The following is a 24,327-nucleotide window of genomic DNA, read 5'->3' on the forward strand; positions in this document are numbered from 1 at the left end:
AAAACCAGACACCTAAGAAAACCCAGAACCTAAGAAAACCCAAAAAAAAAAAAAAAAAAAAAAAAAAAAAAAAAAAAAAAAAGACACCAAGAAAACCAGAACTAAGAAAACCCAACACTAAGAAAACCAGACACTAAGAAACCCAGACACCAAAAACAACACCTAAGAAACCCAGACACCTAAGAAAACCCAGACACCTAAGAAAACCCAGACACCTAAGAAAACCCAGACACCTAAGAAAACCCAGACACCTAAGAAAACCCAGACACCTAAGAAAACCCAGACACCTAAGAAAAACCCAGACACCTAAGAAAACCCAGACACCTAAGAAAACCCAGACACCTAAGAAAACCCAGACACCTAAGACACCTAAGAAAACCCAGACACCTAAGAAAACCCAGACACCTAAGAAAACCCAGACACCTAAGAAAACCCAGACACCTAAGAAAACCCAGACACCTAAGAAAACCCAGACACCTAAGAAAAACCCAGACACCTAAGAAAACCCAGACACCTAAGAAAACCCAGACACCTAAGAAAACCCAGACACCTAAGAAAACCCAGACACCTAAGAAAACCCAGACACCTAAGACTTGAACTTAGTACGAGAGGAACCGTTCATTCAGATAATTGGTATTTGGCCCTGTCTGACCAGGCACCGGGCCGAAGCTACCATCTGCTGGATTATGGCTGAACGCCTCTAAGTCAGAATCCATGCTAGACGCGACGACAATTTTTGGCCTCGCCTGCTGCTAGTTGGATACGAATAAGCTACGGCGCGGAACCATACAAGGTGGAGTTTGCTCAGAGGCGGAAAGGCCGCTGGGTGTCCATGGATTGCAATGTCACACGGGCGGGGATGGATCCTTTGCATACGACTTAGATGTGCAACGGGGTATTGTAAGCGGTAGAGTAGCCTTGTTGTTACGATCCGCTGAGATTAAGCCTCTGTTGTCGGGTTTGTAGCTATTAGTTACAGCCAACTGTGAGCGAAGCGAGCAGTTGAAAGTAGCCGTCCACCAGCTTTTAGGCCACTGCGAAGCAGTGTAGAGTCGATGGCGGCGCATTTCTTCAGAAGCGAGACTATCGTCTCGATTTCTTCTGCTGGGCATGGTCGTGCCGTGTTCATAAATGTATAGTTTGCCGATGATGAATGATATAGATTATATAGAAGGTAAGTAGGTGGTGAAGAGGAGGCCAAGGAGGAGTTGGGGGAGAAAGTTGGCGCCAAAAGTAGGGTCGAAGTGTCGAAATTGGTAGATTTGTAGAGTGTAGAGCAGGTTTGGGGCCAGATTCAAAGGAAGTTGGTGGTTAGGGTCAAATGGACCGAAGTTGGTGGGAATTGACCAAGGCTGGCGCCAGAGATGACCAATTCGATGAATGTTGGTGGTAAATGGACCAAGTTCGATGAATATTGGTGTGATACTGGTGGAAGAGGTGCCAAATCCAATGTCAATGGACCAAATTCGAGGAATTGTGGTACAGTAGTGATGGAAGTTGGTGAAGAGCAGAGTGTAGTTGGCAGAGAAGGGGTAGAGCAGGGTGGCAGGGCCACACTGGCTGCGCCAGATTACAATTGTAGTGAACGGACGGTGGCAGGCCACGCTGGCTGCGCCAGGCATTCCAACGGTGCAAAAAAGAAGTCTGTAGACCAACTTTTCGATTATTGCCGGTGTTTTGTAGTTCACAGAATCTCCCGCGGGCGCCAAATCTACGTAAGAACTGAGAACCCAAGGCTGGATTTCAGGGAAGACGAGAATTCCATAGGGAAATCGAGAGAGCAACGATCTCGCTGTCGCTCGATCGAAAAAAAAATGATTGCAGCACCACAATTTCACACATGGTCTCCCACTGTATTACTCACTGTGGCCCTCGGGCGCTTGACGTTCGTTGATCGGACGGGAAACAGTATTTTCGACCGGGTATGGCCGCAACCTGAAAAGTAGTCAAAGTCAACGCGCTATCTGCAACCGATCGGGGGCGCAGGGGGAGTTCTACAGTCGGAATTCGGGGTGGGAGGGAAGCTTGGGATAGCTTAGGGGGAAAAGGAAAGGGAGTGGGACGGTGGCGGGGGCCTGGGGATATATACCTCGGGGGTACGAGCGCGGCTGCCGCCAGCTCCTCAAATAGTCCTTTCCCAGCCTCCTACGGAGCGTAGCGTAGTAGCGGCGCCTGCGGCGAGCAAGTACCGTTGATTTGAGGTCTTGGGGAGTCTTTTGAGGCCTTTGGTGGCCTCTGGTGGTGTTGGTATGGTCGGACGACGATGTGGTGACATGAATGGCACTTTGGGTGCGAAATCGGTAGCTGGTGGCGATTGGGATGTTTTGGACTGCCCTCTGGTACCCTCTGATGTGTTGGAATATGGTGGTTTATTGCTGGACTATCTTCTTTATGGTGTTGGACACTGGTAGTGGGAAAGTGGTACTTCAAGCCATCAACCAGACCGTTCTCCACCGGGAGTGGCTCCACACTACCTTTATCCAACTCCATTGACATCCCATAATGCTGTGCTTTCTTTGCTTTACCCCCTTGTGTCCCGTTAGTATCACCTTAGCTTCCCCTGACGCCTCACCTAAAGTTGCCACAATGTCACCTTTCATCGCCCTTTCCCCACTAAGTCAACCTCTCTTATAATCACCATCACCCCACAATCCCTCTCCCTTCATTGGAATCACCCTAGAAGCGTCAAGATCGTGTTCAGACATGGTTCGCCCTTTCCCATTGCCGACGTGGTAGCTATTTCCCTCCATGAAAAGCACCACATCTTGGACATGTTAAACTCCTCAATTATGCTATCCCAGCTCATTTCATCATGGTCTTGTTGTCCTGGACTGACTTGACCATTTGAATTAAGGAAGAAGAAAGTGGTTGGGGAAGTACGTGTTCGCAAAAAAAAGGGGGCGACGGGGTGGCTGGCTGGTGAGCAATCTCCAAAAAATGTGAGCCGCGCACGAAGATTGCTACCCGTGGAAGCTCATGGATTGACGATTATGGGGAAGCAGTGTTACTTGGGATGTCTGAAGAGAAACTGATGCCGAAAGTGGGTCTGAAAAAATCATTGGTGGTGTTGGATTATTCGTGGGAGAGCTGCTTCTCTGGTTAAGTGGTAAAATACGCAAGGACGGGGACGCGCATATGAAATTCGTCCCCATATACTGAAGAATTGATTGTATTGATTGTATTATCTCCTTCTCTCTGTAATATTAGACTTATCTGAATAGTATCAGTTTTCATGGGTCGATTGGCTATGTTGCTCTTTGTAATCGCTACTTTTTTGATTCTCTCGGGCCCAGTGGTGCCTTGTGAACTATTAACGTACCTTCGTACATTCCATTCTCTTGACTAAAATGATCATTTGTTATCTAGATCTGACTCGGAGGCTGTCAAAGTCATTTTATCGTTGAAGGATTCATATTTATCGCTTTTTCTATAAACTTACACTTCCCTTGGTACTCGAGATGAGATAAAGCAAATGGTCACCAAAAACTTGATATCATTGTTCTTAGGTTAAAGAATTGTCTGAATATATTCAAAAATAAATCTAGAGTTGTTTGTATTAGTTGGTAATCATTGAAAGCTTTTCATTCAGTGTTTGGGTGGTAAAGTCACTAGCTTGGCCTTTTTTATACTATCTCAATAATATTACTAATGAAGGGCAAGACAACTAAATCTAAAGCCAGATATGGGCTAACAGAGCTCAGATTAAATCTTATGAATCTAGTTTTCACAATTTTATGATTCTATTGGAGGTTTAGCTAGCCCGTTTCTTCTGAGCCACAAGCGAATTAAATCAACACCACAGTATGGAAGAAAAAATGCTCCAGAGCTCCACAACTAACCTTCATGCTTTTATGAAGCCTATAAATACGTCACCTAAGTTTTACGATTTTTCGACCCCCTCAAGTGCTTTTTGAACTTGAAGTACCCCGGCTTCTTGGGAGTTCCGACGTGTTAAACGGACGCGTCATAAAAGCTTTATTGCAATTAAACGTCCCTAGAAATAGTTATAGAAGGGACTCTTTATTTCACGATTCACAGTATTTATATTAAGTAATATCCTAATAGTCAAACTTCATAAATCTTGGATATTTCTGAAAATGGGAGTTGTCGTTTTGCTTGTGTGCTGCGATTCTGGAGGGCTAACATAAATGCAAAGTTTAAAACTGTCACCAAAAATCGAAATCTACTTCAAAATTGAACAGAGCTTAGATTATAGTTTCTTAGGTCGTGAATTATACGTGATAGAATTTTGAGGTGCTTTTGACGGCTCTAAGTGGTATTTTCATAGCGTTGGTCAAAATGAAATTCTCTCACATACAAAGTTAGCATAGCAGGGGTGGAAATACTTAAGAAAAAAATAAAGTAGGAAACATTGTTATGGCTAAAGTACATAGTATGTTGAAGACAATGGCTTTCAAAGGTTACAATTGGTGGCTGCTTCACGTAATCGATCTATTGCAGTCAGGTTGTCAGTTGAGGCGGCGAATTACATCCATTAACAACAAAATGGGTGGCTACGGCCATAAAGAAAATCAATTTGAAAGCAATATCGTTTAGGTTTTATGATTTTCCAGGGTGTTGGATACAACAAATTTGCCTTTATTCTGTCCGTTTCTTTTGAGATGAGGTCCAGCTTCTGCGTGGTTAAAATGTTCAGATCAACAATTTTAAACCTGCCACAAATTCTCCCGTTATAAAAGTAGCTGTAGGTAAGACTGTCGCTACTAAAGAGCTTAATTCTTGATAGTTTGGACTTGAATTAATTCAGGTGGATGAGAAACAGATTTTTACTTTCTCACAGTGGGGTCGACCGTACCAGAAGCCAAATGTGCATCAACACCAAATCAGCACATATCCATGAAATAAAACTCAATAATCAATTGAATGTTATGTAGAGATCAAATTTTTTTAATTTCTCAATCGATTCATCTCTGATGGGGCTAGTTCTTCTGACTCAGTCGCTCGTGCCATGTCCACGTATCCTATTTGACTAAGAGGAAGCCTGTTACTTGAAGGATCATACGATGTTACTCTAAGATAATAGTCGATGCTTTTCTTTTGCCCGATCTCTTATCTAATTTTTATCGAGCTCTTGAAACCATTGAAGCACCCAAATAGGCAAGTCGATCAAACATACGAAACCAATTGATAAACCGGAAACGGAAAACATATGAGACCGCCCAGTAAAGATCAGAGAAAATATTATTCTACCGATGAATATATAAACCTAGTTTCTTCCCTAGGCTCTTTCAACATCATCAAACAAAAATGGCCGCTCAAACTACTCAGAACAAGAACAACACTCCAAAGGACAACAACTTGAACAAGCACGCTGGACGTGGTGCCGTTCCTTTCATGTGTACTATCGTTTAGATTAATACATACGATTCACTTTAACATCTTAAACTTGTAGAATTCGAAGTGGTGAAGTTCCAATCCTAGAAAGCACATTCAACTTGAGAACTCAAGACATTCATTACAAACGACGTTTCCGTAAAGTGATGAATCTTACTTAAACAAAGGGGACGAATTAGACCCTCCAATTATTACTCTTTTGCCTTTCGTTATTCTTGTGTTATCATAATTTTTTTTTTTTTTCGTTCCTCTCCGCCACTGGTACTGGTGCACTTTGAACGCGCTTTTTCAGGAAGATGAACTGGGTCAAAACATACTACTCCAAGAAATAGCCAAAACACATAATGGCTTTAATCCAATCAGTCGAACGTGGATCCGATTAAATTTTTCCCAAGGATTATGAATATGTCATTGATTTAGTTGCTGGATGAGAACTGGGCGCTTGACACGCTGGTACTGAAAGTGCCAAAACAACAAACCTGGTATACCTCGGGTTACAACTGTCCAAGGATGAAAGGCGAAGCTCCGCATGATCTATGTGGCCAATAGGCATCATATTAATTGCTTTCCAGGGAAAACACTCGTCATGGAACGAAGTTAGCGCCGTCTGTTTGAAAAATTGACAAGTTTCGATACGCTGCCTTATATTTCCATGCTGAAGACAAAGGTTCTTGGAATAATGGCTGGCATCTAGAGCTGTATATCTGGAGATAACATTGCTGCAAGCTTGATGGGTACCTTGTTCATATTCAATGAGTCATGAGCAATTTGGAACTAATCAGATCAATGTGAACTACGCTCCCCCTGTTTGGTATTCCCAGGCATAAATGATATCACAAGAATCTTCTAATTTTGGGCCACTCAGAGAATTTACTTCCAGAAAAATTGAATACCATTTGGCCAAATGAAAGCATTTTCTAGCTTTCAAGTGACAATCTTCGAAGAAAAGCTCATTTCTCATCGAAAACGAACAGAGACAACGGATTCATAATTGAGATTGTTTTATTTATACGAAACGTTAGCAGTTTCGAACTTATGATGATTTTAGGTGTCGTAAGGCGATGTTTTCATATCTGGGGCAGCTACGAAGGGTTGCATTAAGCGCCTGCAAACATCCTAGCTTAAAGGAAATGTTGGGACAACACAAAGACTACCGGGAAGCAAAAGAGTTTCAGACTTCAGACCATAAGCTTAATATTATTCAGAATGTATTTCATTATTCATAAGATTATATAAGAAAGGCACAGGTATTAGTTTTTGGTCTTCTCCCCCATTCCCACAAGCTTCTTCAAGTATATCAAAATGTAGTCCTTGTCATTAGTGAAAGAAACTGTGGTCTTAGTTTTGTCGGCTAAAGACTTGTGCTTCTCATCGTCCACGAGAGTTTCGTCGTCCAAGTTCTGCGCATCACCCAAGCGATGATCTCTCAAAAGGAGTGCAAAAATAAGTACTGGAACGGTAAGACAGAGTGCAGTGATTGAAAGATACTTCTGCACTTCAGCATATGCCAAACTGACAGCCATACGGGGTGGTGATCCCCATTTGTGTTGCTTGGCAAAAACATAGGGAGCCTGATACGCCTGCTTGGCCAAAGTGGTGTTCGTTACTCCAAGATCTGTCATCTTATTTTCGATTTCGTGGTACATTCTCTGCGTCCAAATTGCACCAGAAATACTATCTCCAATTGTCCATCCGACCTTGAAGAAAGCCGAGAAACAAGCGGAAACGATAGCCATATACTCGTGGTTTGTACAACTTTGTGCTGAGACCATCACAAGTCTCTCCAAAAAAGCCTGGGAGAAACCGGTAATACACATTGCTATGGCAACACCGTCACGATAGTATTTGGCACGCAATCCATCGTTGGTTCCTCGGAAGTGGACGAAAAGCCCCAGGGCAACGAACATAGCAACAACTCCAAAAAGAATAAACGCTTTAGATCTTTTGACGCGAGAAACGACAAAACCAAGGAAGCCAATGGTGAGAGCTGTAGTAAATGACGATAACTTAGGAGTTCTTGTAGCAACTGTGGGGGTAGCGTTCATTCCCACAAGAAGAACAGGATAAGCATAGTCGTTGACGATGGCACGAGCAAGGTTATTAATGACACTAAGCAAGAGGGCAGCCCAGATACCTCTATTTTTCATAATTTTGAATGGTGCCATAGGACGCGAGGTAATCTTTGTTTCCCAGAAGATGAATACTGGGATAAGGACGACACCAAGGACTAAAGGTCCAATGATCTCACCCAGCTCCCACTTACTGGTCACCCCACCCGCTAAAGTTAATGGCACTAAAATGAGACCGAGTATCACGGCAAGTAAAAGACAACCAATGAAGTCAACGTACCAAAAGATCAACTTGACATGATAGAAGCCCTTCAAGACAGCAAGCTTAAAAAATCCAGCATGCAACTTCTCGCCAGAAGACTGGTTCGAGTAGTATTTAGCTGCCTGTGGAACCTTTTCTAAGAAGTGAGCCTTGCGATCCTGCTTCAAGTGGCTCCATGGCTCAGTTCTAGATGCTCTCCAGGTGAGCCAAGCGTAGAACAAAATAAATGGAGAATATGCTAACGGAATGATGAAGGCCCACATACCCACACTAAAGTTCCAGCTGTACTTGCCCCTCAAGCTTTCGACGATATCACCAGTACTCCAGGTATTGATAATTGTTTGAGCATTCACCAAACCAAGAGCTAACATTCTGTAGCGCAACGAAGAAGCATCTGACAATTGCACCTGAAAGTTGATCATAGTACCACCATGACCAAAACTTTGAATTGCCGTACCGCCAGCATACTTCTGTACATCAGTGGCTTGCGACTGAATGACAATACCCACCACTTCAAAAACCACCGAAATGATCAACAACTCCAAACGACCGTAGGTGTCTGCGAGTCTAGCAAAGAATGGCAAAGACGCAGTGGCGGCCACACCTCTAATGACACCGACGGTGGACATCAACGAGTGCTGTTTGTACGACTCAGTGGCATATCCCACGAACACATTCATGACTGTACTACCAACGCTCTTCACGTAAAAGGCAACAAAGATGGTGAAGTAGAAGATCGCCTTGAGCCAGACACCATTGACTTGCTCAATCACCATCTCTGTCTGCCTGATACCAAACGACTTGATAGCCACAGTTGAGGCAACATCGCTCGCAGAGTCAGAGTCGGAGGAAGCATCGTTCGTTTTCTCTGGGAAGGTGGGTTGGGTTTGATACTTGTCCAAAGACTCCCTCGAAGACGCTGTTTGGTTCTTGTCCAACTTTTCCAGTGCCATAGTCAGAGGGTTGATTTCACGAGGATCATCTCCTTGTGGGAAATTTGCATCGCTATTTAAGTCATGGGCATCAGGGCTTTTTCACACACAATGCTTCAACTTGCAGCCAATTAAACACCCTTCCAGCGCCATTCAGGCAATGTAGTAGTGCCGCTTGTGCAAATATATGCAAACGGGGGACAAAATACGAGACCAGAACCAGGCTGGGTCCTCATTTTTGGTGGAGTGCCGTACAGTCATTGGATCAAAATTTTCAGTCCCGTCAAATACACTCTTTGTGTCAATGCAACTACCAACGATCTGCAGAAAAAGACCAGATGCACATCTTGACATAATCTATTTCATCTGGCAAGTTTTGCCAACGAAAAGAACCCAGAGGAAGGCTTAAATAGCCTACAGTTTCTGTGATGCTGACTTGGTCTGTTTTTGCTCTACTTCTCCAGGCGAAGAGTTAAAACTGTCATACATCTTTGTGAGAACGAGAATTGAGCCCGTAGCCTGTCATTTCTTGGCATGCATTGTACTGTGTTGAATGCAACCTTCTGCTTGAAGGACTAGCCGAAAATTAGAATACGGTAGCGATGTCGCAAAAAGTTTCTAAAACTCAGAAAATACGAGGTGTTTTCATGCTAGACATGCTTTCAGATAACCAGAGGACAGCATGACAGGGTCTGTTGTTGCCGCGTTACGCAAAAAGCCCTGCTTCTTGCATTGTGTGGTTGCAAAATCCAGGCAGCGCACCATAATGTCGTGTGACATTCCGATAATCGGCCTTGTGCCGAAAAATTTACAAAAAGCTTGGAAAGCAGGCTACAGTGCTTGTCTTGCTCCTGACGCTTCGGTAACGAGAGAAGCGGGGAGAGAAAAACCACTTTCGTGAAGGGCTGCTATTGGCCAGTACAGGCAGATCTAAAATGATTTTCCATTTCTCATTTCGCCTCAAGAAAGTGTCAAGTGTCAAACCTCTGTCAATGCCGCACACCAAACTTGCAGACCAAAGGTTTTGTGCATTGTTATCTGTTTTATCAGTGGTTGCAAATTCAGGGAAATGACACTATTTCCGGGTTATTGGTTGTTGAAAAGTTCACAGGGCTCTACAGTTGAGCTATCTCTAGGGCCTACTAATTGTTTAATCGTAGCTGTTTCGTTCTTCGCAAGTAATATCCATTGCTTTACGAATTTCTCCTAGACCCTAATCTTAATCCTCACTGAGACTTCTTGCTGCCAATTCTAAAGAGCCTCTTGACAAATATCAAGACATAGTCCTTGTCGTTGGTGAACGTCATTTCTGTCTTCTTTCTGTTTGCTGTTGATTCATTTTTCTCCACATCAACAAAGGCGTCGTCGTCCAAGTTTTGCTTGTCTACCAAACGATGGTCCCTCAAGAGGAACGCAAAAGCCAATATGGGAACACAAAGGCAGAGGCCAGTGATAGAAAGGTTTCTCTGTACCTGAGCATATGCTAAACTGACGGCTCTCCGAGGAGGGCTTCCCCATTTGTACTCTTCGATGAAAGTATATGGCGACAGGTAAGCTGGAAGTGCCAAAGATGTATCCACTCCAAGCTCCACCATCTTCTTCTCGATTTCATGATACATTCTCTGTGTCCAGATAGCACCAGAGATACTATTACCAATCGTCCACCCAACTCTGTAAAAGGCAGCGAACCACGAAGAAACAATGGCCATGTACTCATGACTGGTACAGCTCTGCGCTGACACCATCAAAAGTCTGTCTAAAAATGCTTGAGTGAAACCCAAAAAGCACATTCCAATAGCAACACCATCACGAAAGTACTTAGCACGCAATCCGTCGTTGCTTCCTCTGAAATGGACAAAAAGACCCATAGAAATAAACATCACTCCGCAACCAAAGAGAATGAGCATTTTGGATCTGTTGAAACGAGCAACAAAGAATCCCAAAAACACAGACGTAACACCAGCAACAAATCCCGCCAATTTAGGGGTTCTTGTAGCAACAGTAGGGGTGGCATTCATTCCAACATGAAGAACAGGATAAGCATAGTCGTTGACGGTAGCACGAGCAAGATTACTGATGATACTGAGGAAAAGCGCCGCCCAAATACCACGGTTCTTCATAACCTTCAAGGGTGCCATCGGACGTTTTGTGAGTTTTGTTTCCCAAAAGATAAATCCTGGGATTAGAACAACACCAAGGACCAAAGGTCCAATGATTTCACCCAGCTGCCACTTACTTGAGACTCCACCTGCTAAGGTCAATGGAACCAAGATAAGGCCTAGTATCACGGCAAGTAAAAGACATCCGATGAAATCCGCATACCAAAAGATCAACTTGAGGTTATAGACGACCTTGAAGAAAGCAAGCTTGATATACCTAGAGTACCATTGCTCTCCTGAAGGCTGGTCTTTATAGTACTTGGCAGCATTTGGAACACCTTCCAAGAAGTGGTCCCTGCGGTCCTGCTTCAACTTTTTCCAGGGTTCCGTCTTTGATGCCTTGTAGGTAAGCCAGGAGTAAAACAAAATAAAAGGAGCATACACCAAGGGGAATATAAAGGCCCACATACCCACACTAAAGTTCCAACTGTATTTGCCCCTCAAACTCTCGACAATCTCACCGCTACTCCATGTATTGATAATCGTCTGAGCATTTACCAACGCCAAAGCTAACATTCTATAGCGCAAGGTAGAAGCATCCGATAAGTTAATTTGCATACTCATAATGGTACCTGCCTGTCCAAAACTCTGAATGGCTACGCCTCCAGCATATTTCTGTACGTTCGTAGCTTGAGATTCTATTATGGTCCCAACAGATTCGAAGAGCACTGCAACGAGCAACAAGTTCAAACGACCGTAAGTATCTGAGAGCCTAGCATAGAAGGGCACGGAAGCTGTAGCCACAACGCCCCTTATCACACCGACAGTAGACATCAAAGAGTGCTGCTTGTAGGAATCTGTGGCGTAACCTACAAACACGTTCATCACGGCATAGCCAGCATTCATGATGTATAAGCAAAGAAAGATTGTAAAGTAGAATACCGCTTTTAAGGGAACGGTATTAACCTGCTCAACGACCATCTCTGTTTGTCTCACACCAAAAGATTTGATGACTTCTGTAGACTCAGCAAGAGATTTGGTGTCAGAGGAGCTATCAGTAGCATGTTCTGGCAGTGTCACAGAAGTCTGAGTCTTTTCCATTAAGTCCTCATTTGAGGAGCTTCTTTCACCTTTTGCCAAATTTTTTTCTTCGTTCATAATGAAAGCTTGGAACAAAAGCTATTTCCAACAGGCCGATCAGCACCTTTTATAGCCAAATGATCAAGGCTTATAAAGTACATTTGCAGCCAATCGTAAAACCACATATGGAAAAACTGTGTGGTAACTATAGGCTGCAAAATAATATAATTCAATCATACGAGCTTTGTCGGCAAAGCCGTTCTGGTAGGCCCTCATCGGTTTCACTTGTGCGTCACTGTCAAAGCAGTATTTTTTACGAGAGTATGCAACATTTACGAGATGAAAAGCAATTAGCTTTAACATCAACTGAACATATCCACCTAAATATCACAAAATGCTTTGTATAATAATCAAAGTACAGAAGATTATGAATACCTTTTTTCATTGACTGAAGAGACATTTGTCCCCTTTTCACGTCCATTATCTATTTCATCAGCGATCGGAGCTCACGTCAATCTCTTGGCATCTGGTATACTCGTAAGCATGTGCACTTTCCATGATTGGTTCAAGGTACATTACGGTTTTTTTCAACGGACAAAATTACGGAATTCGGTCGTGAGATGATTGGTCAGTATGTTGTGCTTCATTTACTGGTTGGATCATTGGGGTCCAGATGCCCAACATATGTAGTATTGCGAGAGATCCAGAAGAATTGGGTTTCTCGACTTATATGAAGTAAAGGAAGCTTTGCCAAGTAAAAGAGAAGCCAATACGGCTTGAAACGGTATGGTGGACCTTGCCAAATGATAGGATAAATGGTCTCTGCTATGGCCATTTTACTTTTCGAAAGTGACTCTTCAATGATCTTCAAGAGAACTACACCAAGTGCTTTTTTTTTTCTATAATATTATCAAAATGTATAAATCTATAAAGCTGTTCTGTATTATGGTCGAACAGAGATGCAAATAAGAAGTTCAAGTCTCTAAGCAATGACTTGAAGTAACGAAACGATAAGTGCAAGAATACCGGGTGCCTTGAGGCTAGAACCGGATCCAGCATATGTCGAAACAACGGGTTGAATAGATGATGAAGCGGAGGAGAAAGATGGAACACCACTGGTGCTCAATGAAGGGTTGCCATTAACTTGTGGGCCAGGGGTTTGAGTGCTTGGAGATCCCACTGGGGTAGCTGAACTGGTGACACATCTTCCTTTGTGGCAGATAACAACATCGGAAGCGGTAGAAGAGCTCGAAGAGCTTGGGTATTCGGTATTAGAAGCTTCCTGGTTGTTTCCTGGCTTGTTTGGAGAATCCATGGACTTGGGGTTCTGGTCTTCGTGAGGAACATTAGGGGTACCGCTTTCTTTTGGAGAATTGGATGGTGGAGATGTAGTCAAAGAACCTTCAGAAGTGTTACCGTCGACATCAACAACAGCTGGCTTAGTAACCGAGGAAGAAGGAACTTCAACCGAAGAGGAGGCCGACAAAACAGTAGACAAAGTAGTAAAAGCTGTGTTAGTGCCTTCAGTAGACTTGGCAACAGTGGACTTAGCATGAGTGGTAGTGCCCTCAGTGTTTGTAGCTCCAGTAGAAGTGGTCTCAGTGAATGTAACGGCAGTTGAGGTTGGCACCCAAGTATTCTGGCTAGTCAGAACAATCTCAACTGTAGACTCAGTAGTAACATCAAGGGAAGTGGATTCTGCAACAGAAACCTCAGCAGAACTGTAAGAGTTGTTCCAATTCCAGGAGTGGGAGGAATAGGCTGGGACGAACGAAGAAGGCGATGGAAGTGGAACCTCAACAACAACAGTGCCAGTAGAACCAGAATCAGATGGAGAATTAGTAACGGTTCTAGTAGTCTGGCCGCTCCAAGTGCTGGTCACTGTTGTGAACTCGGATGAAGGCATTGGGTCTTCCAAGTGGGCTGAGCTTGTAGTTTCAGAAGAAATGGTCAGAGACATAATCGACTCAGTAGCAGACTCGACAGAAGTTTCATAGGAAAGCTCGTCAACGGAAGCTGGAGGAACCTCAACCACAACAGTCTCAACAGTATCAGAACCAACAGGAGTTTGAGTGACAGTTCTTGTAGTAGATCCAGTCCAGACAGAAGTAACAGTAGTAGCATCGAAAGGAACATCAAGCACAACAGAAGGAGCCGACAGTGTCTCGCTAGCAGACTCACTAACACTCAAAATGCTGGTAATACTCTGAACAAGGCCTGGAACATTGACAATGACAGTTCTTGTGGCACCAGATTCTTGTGGAAGCGTCTCGGTAGAAGTCTCGGTAACATCAGCTGTGGTGGTGATGGTAACAACTGGAGGAGGAACATCAACAACGACAGTCACAACACCATCAGAGCCAGCTGGAACAGTCTCGGTCTTGGTAGTGGATCCAGTCCAGGTGGAAGTCACAGTAGTTGTTGGGGTTGGAACTTGAACAACAATAGTTTGAGTACCAGAGTTGAAAGGCTCAGTGACCACAGAAGTTTCTGTTCCGGTCCAAGTAGAAGTAACAACGGTAACAGGAGTAGGAACCTCAACAACAACAGTAACAATACCGTCAGAACCAGCTGGGTCAGTTTGAGTCTGAGTAGTAGTACCAGTCCAAGTGGAAGTCACAGTGGTAGTAGGGGTAGGCACGTTGATGACGATAGTCTGAGTACCAGACTCAAATGGCTCAGTAACGATAGAAGTCTCAGTGCCAGTCCAGGTAGAAGTGATCACAGTGACAGGAGTAGGAACCTCGACGATAACAGTGTTAGTACCACCTGGTGGAGCAGTCACAGTACGAGTAGAAGTCTCAGTACCAGTCCACGTAGTGAAAATGGTAGTAGTAGGGGTTGGAATATCAATGAAGACAGTCTCGGTTCCACCAGAAGCAGCAGGGAACGTTTCAGTAATAGTTTCACTGCCAGTCCAAGTTCTCGTAATAGTCGTAACAGGAGTAGGAACATCAATCACCACAGTGCCAGTACCACCAGAAGTAGCTGGGATAGTCTCGGTAGTAGTCTCAGAGCCTGTCCAAGTTCTGGTAATAGTAGTGTAAGGGGTGGGGACATCAATGATCACACTTTCAGTTCCACCAATCTCAGCTGGAATGGTCTGAGTAGTAGATTCAGAACCAGTCCAGGTTCTGGTGATAGTAGTAACAGGCGTTGGGACATCGATAACCACAGTTCCAGTGCCTCCAGAAGGAGCAGGCTCAGTCTCAGTCTGAGTAGTAGTACCAGTCCAGGTTTTAGTAATGGTGATATAAGGAGTAGGCACATCAATGATAACAGTCTCAGTGCCACCACTTTCAGCAGGAATAGTCTGGGTGGTACTCTCAGAACCGGTCCATGTTCTAGTAATAGTAGTTACTGGGGTTGGAACGTCAATGACGACAGTACCGGTACCACCAGATGGAGCTGGTTCAGTTTCCGTTTGAGTGGTAGTTCCAGTCCATGTTCTGGTGATGGTAACGTAAGGAGTAGGAACATCGATAATGACAGTGCCAGTACCACCAGAAGTAGCTGGGATGGTCTCGGTAGTAGTTTCGGTACCGGTCCAGGTTCTGGTGATTGTAGTAGTAGGAGTAGGAACCTGGATGATGATGGTCTGGGTTCCAGATTCGAAAGGCTCAGTAACGATAGAAGTCTCGGTTCCAGTCCAAGTGGAAGTAAGCACGGTCACAGGAGTTGGCACTTCAACAATAACAGTGTTAGTACCACCAGACAGAGCGGTCACAGTACGAGTAGTGGTCTCGGTACCAGTCCAGGTGGAAAAGACAGTGGTAGTTGGAGTAGGAACCTCGATGACAACGGTTTCAGTTCCACCAGAAGCAGCTGGAATAGTGTTGGTCACGGTGATGTCGCCAGTGTAGGTAGAAGTGACGGTAACAACAGGAGTAGGAACGTTGATAATGACAGTCTCGGTACCGCCAGATTCGGCTGGAATGGTTTCAGTAGAAGTAGTAGTTCCAGTCCATGTTCTAGTGTTTGTAACCACAGGAGTTGGGACATCAATAATAACCGTACCGGTACCGCCAGAAGCAGCTGGAACTGTCTCAGTAGTGGTTTCTGAACCCGTCCATGTTCTGGTGATGGTAGTGTAAGGAGTAGGAACATCAATGAAGATGGTATCGGTACCACCAAGCTCAGCAGGAACAGTCAGGGTAACAGTTTCAGTACCAGTCCAGGTTCTGGTGACAATGGTTGTAGGAGTAGGCACCTCAATGACAACGGTACCAGTCTCACCAGAGTTAGCTGGCTGAGTCTCCGTTTGGGTAATAGAACCAGTCCATGTTCTAGTAAGCGTGGTGTAAGGAGTAGGGACATCAACAACCACGGTAACCACACCATCAGATCCAGCAGGAATAGTTTGTGTCGTGGTCTCGCTTCCAGTCCAGATTCTAGTCAAAGAAGTAGTTGGAGTTGGCACCTGGACAACAATCGTCTGGGTTCCAGACTCAAATGGCTCAGTGATGGTTGTGGTGACAGAGCCAGTCCAGGTCGAAAAGACAGTTGTCACAGGAGTTGGAACGTTCACAACGACAGTCATGGTTTCATCGTCATAGAACATTGGCTCGGTCTCAGTAGAAGTAACATCGCCAGTCCAGGTTCTTGTCACTGTGGTAACAGGAGTGGGGACATCAATAACAACAGTAGCAGTGCCTCCAGAAGCAGCTGGAATGGTCTCAGTGGTAGCTTCACTTCCAGTCCAGGTTCTTGTAACGGTGGTGGTAGGAGTAGGAACATTGATAATGATAGACTCAGTACCGCCTGAAGCAGCAGGAATGGTCAGGGTAACAGTTTCGGAACCAGTCCATGTAACAGTTGCAGTGACGACTGGGGTAGGAACCTCAACGATAACTGTACCAGTACCTCCTGAAGTAGCTGGGATAGTGTTGGTGGTAGTGATAGAGCCAGACCATGTTCTGGTGATAGTGGTGGTAGGAGTAGGAACGCCAACAATCACAGTACCGGTACCACCGCTAGTGGCTGGAACAGTAGAGAAACCGGTTGTCAGATCAGTCCATGTGCTGGTGATGGTAGTAGTAGGTGTAGGAACATCAATGGAAACAATTCTGGTACCACCAGAAGTAGCAGTGTGAGTGGTAGCGACAGAGTTAGTTCCGGTGTTAATGATAGTGGAGATCGAGATTGGAACATTGACAACAATGGTGTTAGCAGTGGAACCAGAGTGGGTAACGATAGCAGTAGTGGTGATCGATGGGTCGGTAGCGGTAGTAACCACAAGAGGCAAAGCATTACCGTCAGCATTAGGGTCCAAAGTAGCATGGTGATTCCAACGAATAGCCCTAGCGTTAGACAATCTTCTGCTACCACACACCAAGCTATAGGAGTAAGTGTTCGAGGACTGAGAAGAAGCCTGGATGACACCGGTGTTGATGTTCATGTAAGGTCTGTAGCCGGCGGGAATCTGAGAGAAGGAAATAACAGCACCGCTTGAAGAACAGCTATCGATCTTAACATTGGCAGTCTCTGCACTTCCTGGGAAGAAAAACTCGTTGATCTGGTTACTGAAAGCTCCAGAAAGACTTCCACAGTCAAGGGGAACAGCAGCATTAGTGTTCAGGATTGTCATAGTACCATACATGTTATTCGAAGCACAGGCAGGACCCAAAAGGTAGTGTTGCTTATTGCTGGTGTTGATCATTCCTCTCAAACCATAAACACCGTTGTTGGCAGAGCCCAGGATGACCAGCTTGGTACCGCCTTCGAACTTAAGAGTACTGGTCAACTCGTTGTCTCCATCAGTCCAAGTAACAGTGTTGGTGCCAACTTTCCAGACCAGAGCGGCCTCCAAGTTCACAGCATCAGCAGAGTAACCGGCGTTGAAAGTAAATGGAAAAGTCAAGCTACCAGAAGAAGAAGCTAAGTTCTCCACTTCAGAAGTAGCGGTACACTGGACTTCAGAGTATCCAACGACATTGTCACCCGAAAACAAGTTACAGTTAGCCAAAGTTCTTGAGCCAGCCTTAATTGACACAGAATTACTGTTACTGGTAAACTTGTAGACGTAAGGCATATGCAAAGTAAAAGTATCGCCTTCTTTCATGTTCATGGCACTTGTGATTTCCCATGAAACAGTTGACTGCCAACCAGGAGTCTCAGGACGAGAATCTGCTGGAGGCACAATGGAGTCAATGGATTTGAAAACACCCGTGTGGACAGCTCCATGAGCCAAGGCAACGTGGATATAAAGACTCACCAAGAAGGTAAGAAGATTCATGTTGTAGAACAGCTTATGGAAAAAGGGAAAAAAAAGAAGGAGAAACCAAAGAAAATGGGAAAACCCCAGGTATTTAAGCCACCTCTTATTTTAAGCGACGGTAACGCCGGAACAGCTTGAATTGTGCCAAGCTCACCTAGTTATTATTTGAACGTATTCATTAATGTTCCAACGGCATCGCTTCTTTTGCAGCCTAATTTCTACCCTGCAGCATGCCTCGCAGAAGTATGCAATATGGTGCGGCTTGCGCTAAGTTTTGTGTGCTTCCTCGGTAACCAACCTGAAACAGGCCTGCCGAGGAACTTATTTTTTGCAGTGTGTTGGCAAGTGTAGTTAGCTACCTGGTCATACCAACTGAACGTTGATGCTCCTTGCATTTACGATGCAGGGAATGGGGAAATTGTGGTCGGGCGTAAGTACTAGAGTGTCTCAGAACCACCCAGTTTCACCTCAAAAGCCCAATTTCACCATCCCCCAAGCCTTCAATTGTGACTTTCTGGCTCCAAACTCAACCACAATACAATTGACACTACAATACATCCTCGGGGAGGATTGAGGGTCTAGGGCCCTCCGGGGAGATGGGCATCGAGGCGTAGACGCATAGAACTGTTCTGCGGGGGGAAACGTGCACGCATGGAACACATTCACGGCACTGTTCCCGAAATATTATTTGGTATTCATGTCTGTAATGCAACGCTATTATTGGACGAGGCATTCTTCATCCAATTATTCCGCTGCTCTTCGTTCACACATAAGCGCATCCTCGGTAAAGCCTGATCTACCGTACGTCTGGGTTCCATGCATGGCATCGAACATGTTTCTGTTTACGGAACAACGATGTTGCAATTTCATGACTTCTATTTTCGCTTCTCTTCTAAAGCTACGGTGTCTCATTGGTTTTCCACTTCTTTCGATGTCTATGTTACCTTTTGAGGGGGAAACCAATAAGGTGACGCCAAAACAAACCTGGAATTGCTTTTTTTGGATCTATTTTGTGGAGTGCTTTTCTGAATCCCATTATACTTTTAGTACAAAGGAGCATTGTGAGCCATGTGCTTTCGGTACTTGTCCTCGGTAATTCACTTCCTGTTGTTATTAACCCTGCATTCCTCGAGGCCAAATTAATGGTAATTACACCGTAACAGCAATTAAATATTATTAATGCAACTATGTTTTTTTTCTGTAGTCGAATTTATTTTGTAGTATTTTGGATTTACTGCAAATCTCGCTAGCGCAGATGTGAGGTCGCATTTTTGTTACTACATTGCGATTCCAGGCGACTCATGTAAAGCTGTATACTGAAACAGGCACCAAAAATCAGGTTTTAGAGTAGATCTTATGTAACTTGGTATAAAAGGTGTCTGTGTCTTGAGAAATCAGGCGAGGCTGTTTTTAGTTCACATTTACGGTGTTAGGTAGAGATATGAAGGGGATGGCTAATTTGGACTAAACCTGGCCATAAGGACGGGTTATACGGCAAAACGGACGGAGACGTAAATATTGCTCTTGAATTTGATCTTTTTTATTTATGTTGAAACTGGCTCGGGTAGTATGGCATTCTTGTTGGAAGTGAAATTCGCTACCTTTTTTTCTCGCTTAGCTTTACTAGGAATGTGTTTTGGGAATAAAGGTAGCCCAACATAAAAAATATAAAAAAAATAAAATAAAAAACAGAAGGAAACTTAGAAAAAGAAAAACCCTGAATTTCAATGAAACAGGTTGTTGTTGCGTACGTTTGGAATTAAGGATTTCTGTGTGTTGTAGTACATACGAGAAAATATGCTGTATGAAACTCGCTTTTAAGGTGATGATTTTTTATTTATTTTTATTTCACTGCTTCAATGGAACACTAAAGTTTGACTGAATAGATTTATGAAATCTCCATGGTTTCATAATCAGCTTCGGCGTTTGGGTGAGTAATTCGTGAATTTCAGTTGATACACTAGTTCACCTTCTCATGGACCTCCCAATAAGCAATAACGTTTCAGACGGCCTTCTACCCCTATTAGAACGAGAAACGGGTAACAGATCCATTAAACTTGTTGAACGAATCCATAAACCTCTTTATTAACCGGGACAGTGAAAAATTTTCCCTAATAACAGCCCTTAACTAACGATCCTCCGCTTCCAAAAAAACAGTTACCATCCCAAGTCTCCCAAATAAATATCAAGCAGTCAGAATCACCCCTTGTTTCTTTTAGATATCAATACAACCCATCTTCTACCATTACTTTAAAAATGGTACCTGAATCACTGCCCCACAGTCTCGGCACATGAGCCCGCGCTCTTGAATATCATCTCCATAGATCTCCAGAACTCATCAACTATTACACAAAGCATCTCCAAAACGCACCATGTCTGGCTTCAAGAAAGACATGCGCGAGGTCTTCCGTGGCCTCTCCCTTACAGACAAGCTTCTACCACTTCTCATCATCCTAGCTATAGTTCTAGGCGTCCTATTATCTGTGTATGTTCCTAGCAGCAGAACAGCCTTGGACAGTTCGAAGGTCGTTGGCGTGTCGGTGCCTTTGGCCGTGGGCCTTATCGTGATGCTTCTTCCGCCACTTTGCAAGGTGGAATGGGAGAATGTGCCGAAGTACTTGATAAGTACGAAGTACGTTAAGCCTATTGTGTTTTCACTCTTCCTTAACTGGATAGTGTGTCCGTTCTTGATGTTTGGGCTAGCATGGTTGACGCTCTTTGACCAGGACGAATATCGAACTGGTATTATCATGATAGGGTTGGCCAGGTGTATTGCTATGGTGTTGTTGTGGAACGACATAGCCGATGGTGACAATACATTGTGTGCGGTGATAGTCATCGTGAACAGTGTGCTTCAGATCGTTCTCTACGCTCCGTACCAAATCTTCTTTTGCTACGTGATTACTGGTCATAGCCAAGAGACTTCTAGCCAGGTTGCCTATTCTACTGTTGCCAGAAGCGTAGCCTTCTTTATGGGCGTTCCGTTTGGCCTAGGCGTCGCCATTCGCCTTTTAGGTAGAAAGCTTCTAGGCAAAAAGAGATACGACACGAAGTTTGTTCCAATCGTCAGCCCCTGGGCGCTAATTGGACTTCTATACACAATTGTGGTGATCTTCATGGAAAAGGGCAATGACTTTATTCAAGATATCGGTTCCGCATTCCGGTGCTTTGTCCCCTTGGTGCTTTACTTTATCATTACGTTCTTCGGGACCCTCTTCTTGTTTCGCTGGTTATACACTTATAGGATTTTTGAGAGCCAGAGTCTGGTGGAAGGTACTGAAGATGAGAAGAAACTGCTTTGTGGATGTGAAAAGACAAAAGAGTTGTACCCAGAAAAATTCTCTTACGGATGTGCTGCTCCTTACGGTGCAACAGTTGCCCAGACCTTCACTGCCGCTTCCAACAATTTTGAATTAAGTCTTGCCATTGCCATTTCCATTTACGGCTCGGGCAGTAAACAAGCTATAGCAGCTACGTTTGGCCCGCTCATCGAAGTTCCGCTTTTGCTATTGCTTGTATTTGTGGCTAGATATTTCAAGGTCAGGTTTGTATGGATCGATGTTGTGCCAACAGTGGAATCAGACGACGAAGTCCAAGCCTAGAGAATTTCCTTAAACCAGGGCCTTGTCTTTTCTTCTGATTTGTCGGCTTCAACCAAGCCCCTGTGGTACCTTTCTTTGTCGGGTACGGCGGAACAAAGCCCGTGTCTTTATCCGGGGACGGCACCCTTTTTTAAACCGAACCGAACCTTCTAGCCACCAATCAGCTAAAGCCATTTTAAGAATGGAGATACTCTAAAAATACGAATGCCCTTCGGTAGGCTTTGCAGTCTAATCGTGCTGCTGGGATTGGCTTAGAGGATGGAGATCGGAAATAAACGAATCCACAGCCCCAACAGCGAACCACTCGTCTACCTGGAATGCCAGCGTCTGTTGTCGGAAACCAACGACACTTTCCGTCGCCGACAGAACTGGAATGTACTACAATCAACCAGTCCCCCTTTGCTCACTCGCCACACCTGAAAAACGGCCTGTTCCCCATCACGTCCCCTCAAGCACTGCTTTGACGTGCCGCCACAGCCTGGCTTAGCAAAATACCCAACAGAGTCACATATTCGCCAGAAGAGGCCCAGCCGCAAGCGCGATCAACAAGCCAGAAGAGAAAGAGACAACAGAGAAAGAAAGAGTAAGGAAAAAAAACGCGCCACGCATGAAATCACGAACAAAATAAAAAAAAAAGGTGATGCCCAACAAGGGAGTTTTTTCGATCTGGCAAGGAATGTGGAAGCCGAAGCCGAAGCCGAAGCTGGAGCTGGAGCTGGACGTGTGAAGTTTCTATGAAGTTTGTTCATGTGGTGTCCCCCTCTCGCCGTTTGGATAAACTTGCCCTGTTTCATTTGCTTCCCTTTTTTTTTTTTTTTTTTTTTTTTTTTTTTAAGGCGAGGCCTGGCCCCGCCTTATCGTGCTACACAAAGCCCTGGCCCAGACCTCGGCCCTTTCCACTTGCCATCCCACAAAACAAGGTGTGACACACATTCACTACAAAGAGAAGAAAGACGTTTCCAGCCAATCACGTTGCTTTGTTTTGTCTCCTTCATCCCCTGCCCAATTCCAGTCTCGACTGACCCGCCGGAAAAACATCCCTCTTTCTCGACTCGTCTCCCTCGTTGATCTGGACAGGAATGGTCTGGACGTTTGCCCCTGCATCGAGCCCTTCTCACCTTCCAGCGAGCGCCAGTCCAACCTGGCTCACCACTTTGTGTCCCTCCACCAACACCCAATTCCAGCACGCCATTCGTATCCACCACAACAAGGAGAACCGCCTGAAGTTTGAAGTATAGCAAGTTCTTTTTTATTTTTCATCAGCATATATCCTGTTTATTGCAAGGGCCTTTCCGTTACACATACCCACATGTCCATACTCTTTACTACCGGGGCAACCGTTACTTTCCACAAACTCGTGGACTACGTGGTGGATCCTCTGTTTCTTTCGCTGTTGCACAACATTGGGTATTCCAAGTTTGCTATTCAGTTCGGGAACGAGGTGTCGCCGACCCAGCATATCAGCAAAAAGTACTTTTCAGACGCTATCGCTTCCAATCAGTTGATGGAGAAACTCGACTTGTCCATCCAGAACGAATTCAACGATAAACTGGTCACCCGCCTTGGCCTGCCGGATTTGCTGATAACTGTGTTCCCCTTTGCTCCTTCCATTAATGACTACATTGCTGACGCTGACATTGTCGTGTCTCACGCCGGAACTGGCTCCATTTTAGACGTGCTCAGGCTTGGGAAGCCTTTGATTGTCGTCACCAACCAGGACTTGATGAACGACCACCAGGAAGAGGTGGCCGCCCAGTTCGAGAAGTTGGGCTACCTCTACCGTGTCAACACCCTGGAAATGCTCCAGGGCAAGCTCCTTGATCTCATTACGCGCTTCAAGAAGGGCCTGCTACGTTTTTCCCATATGCTGGCTCCTCCAGACGGAGTCATCGAACAAGTGCTTTCAGAAGAACTAGAGCGTGCCCGGAGGTGACCTGCTTGCTAATTGCCCAGGGCCACTGGCTTGGCTCTAGCTGTTTCTTCCTGACATATGCTCATTTTTCCTCATTCCATCGTGCCACTTGCATGCTCATGCCTGACTGCAATCCCGCCAATGCAGTTAAAGGCTTCGTCTTTCGCCTAATAATACATTACTCCTGCTGCTTTTTGGGAGCTCCATACGGCTTATATTTATTGGGTTGCAATCCTCTACTTCGTCAAGCCTGTATATAATACTTTACATCAATACTATGTAACTCCAACTCCCTCTCATTCTACCTCCATCCTAACAACCATGTATTCTTATCGCCAGACGGCTCCACCCCCACGTCGCCGGAGAAGGCCTAGACTCTTCACTAAAGATATCGAAACGCTACTATATGCATTGGGTGATGGCCCAGTCTCGCTAGATTCCACAGTTAACTGCTTGGAAGACTGCCTAGCAGAATACCTAACAGATATGATGCACGAGGCATCTCAGTTTGCCAAATCCCAAGGAAGATCAAAGGTTAAACAGGATGATTTGCCTTTTGCGCTTCGGAATGATCCAATGAAGTTAGGTAGACTTGAAGACATCAAAGAGTTGCTTGCCAAGATCAATAGAGCCAGAAACATGTTGGAAGACTCTGCAACAGCAAAGATGGAGTATTTGGACGATGAGGACGAAGAAACGACCGAAAAGAAGCCCCGCAAGGGTAAGAAGAGAGGACGCAAGAAGAAGAACCAGCAGAATGTGGCCAACGAATCCAACGAGAGCGAGTAAAAGCTCTGTT

General features: G+C 44.7%; 6 protein-coding genes and 1 non-coding gene across 7 annotated transcripts; 3 read left to right on the forward strand and 4 right to left on the reverse strand. All coding sequences in view use genetic code 12, as the record gives it.

Moving 5' to 3' along the window:
- Positions 1-1,816: 1,816 nt before the first annotated feature.
- CXQ85_000887 lies at positions 1,817-1,933 on the reverse strand. The gene has a single exon (XR_003148176.1). It is a non-coding gene; the product is annotated as a 5S ribosomal RNA (ribosomal RNA).
- A 4,672-nt stretch (positions 1,934-6,605) lies between these two features.
- Positions 6,606-8,639, reverse strand: CXQ85_000888 (uncharacterized protein; the record flags this gene model as incomplete). Its single annotated transcript, XM_025484615.1, has 1 exon — positions 6,606-8,639. The coding sequence occupies one exon, from the start codon at positions 8,637-8,639 to the stop codon at positions 6,606-6,608; it is 2,034 nt and encodes a 677-aa protein (XP_025339546.1).
- A 1,205-nt stretch (positions 8,640-9,844) lies between these two features.
- On the reverse strand, positions 9,845-11,875 carry CXQ85_000889 (uncharacterized protein; the record flags this gene model as incomplete). Its single annotated transcript, XM_025484616.1, has 1 exon — positions 9,845-11,875. One exon carries the CDS (start codon positions 11,873-11,875, stop codon positions 9,845-9,847), a length of 2,031 nt encoding a protein of 676 aa, XP_025339547.1.
- A 904-nt stretch (positions 11,876-12,779) lies between these two features.
- On the reverse strand, positions 12,780-18,032 carry CXQ85_000890 (uncharacterized protein; the record flags this gene model as incomplete). The annotated part of the gene is made up of 1 exon (XM_025484617.1): positions 12,780-18,032. The coding sequence occupies one exon, from the start codon at positions 18,030-18,032 to the stop codon at positions 12,780-12,782; it is 5,253 nt and encodes a 1,750-aa protein (XP_025339548.1).
- Positions 18,033-20,386: 2,354 nt separating this feature from the next.
- ARR3 (Arr3p) lies at positions 20,387-21,616 on the forward strand (the record flags this gene model as incomplete). The annotated part of the gene is made up of 1 exon (XM_025484618.1): positions 20,387-21,616. One exon carries the CDS (start codon positions 20,387-20,389, stop codon positions 21,614-21,616), a length of 1,230 nt encoding a protein of 409 aa, XP_025339549.1.
- A 1,309-nt stretch (positions 21,617-22,925) lies between these two features.
- CXQ85_000892 (N-acetylglucosaminyldiphosphodolichol N-acetylglucosaminyltransferase catalytic subunit) lies at positions 22,926-23,549 on the forward strand (the record flags this gene model as incomplete). Its single annotated transcript, XM_025484619.1, has 1 exon — positions 22,926-23,549. The coding sequence occupies one exon, from the start codon at positions 22,926-22,928 to the stop codon at positions 23,547-23,549; it is 624 nt and encodes a 207-aa protein (XP_025339550.1).
- Positions 23,550-23,849: 300 nt separating this feature from the next.
- TAF19 (Taf19p) lies at positions 23,850-24,317 on the forward strand (the record flags this gene model as incomplete). The annotated part of the gene is made up of 1 exon (XM_025484620.1): positions 23,850-24,317. One exon carries the CDS (start codon positions 23,850-23,852, stop codon positions 24,315-24,317), a length of 468 nt encoding a protein of 155 aa, XP_025339551.1.
- Positions 24,318-24,327: the final 10 nt, after the last annotated feature.

Source organism: Candidozyma haemuli, assembly GCF_002926055.2.
Source record: "Candidozyma haemuli strain B11899 chromosome Unknown B_2014730914, whole genome shotgun sequence".
Taxonomy (NCBI): domain Eukaryota; kingdom Fungi; phylum Ascomycota; class Pichiomycetes; order Serinales; family Metschnikowiaceae; genus Candidozyma; species Candidozyma haemuli.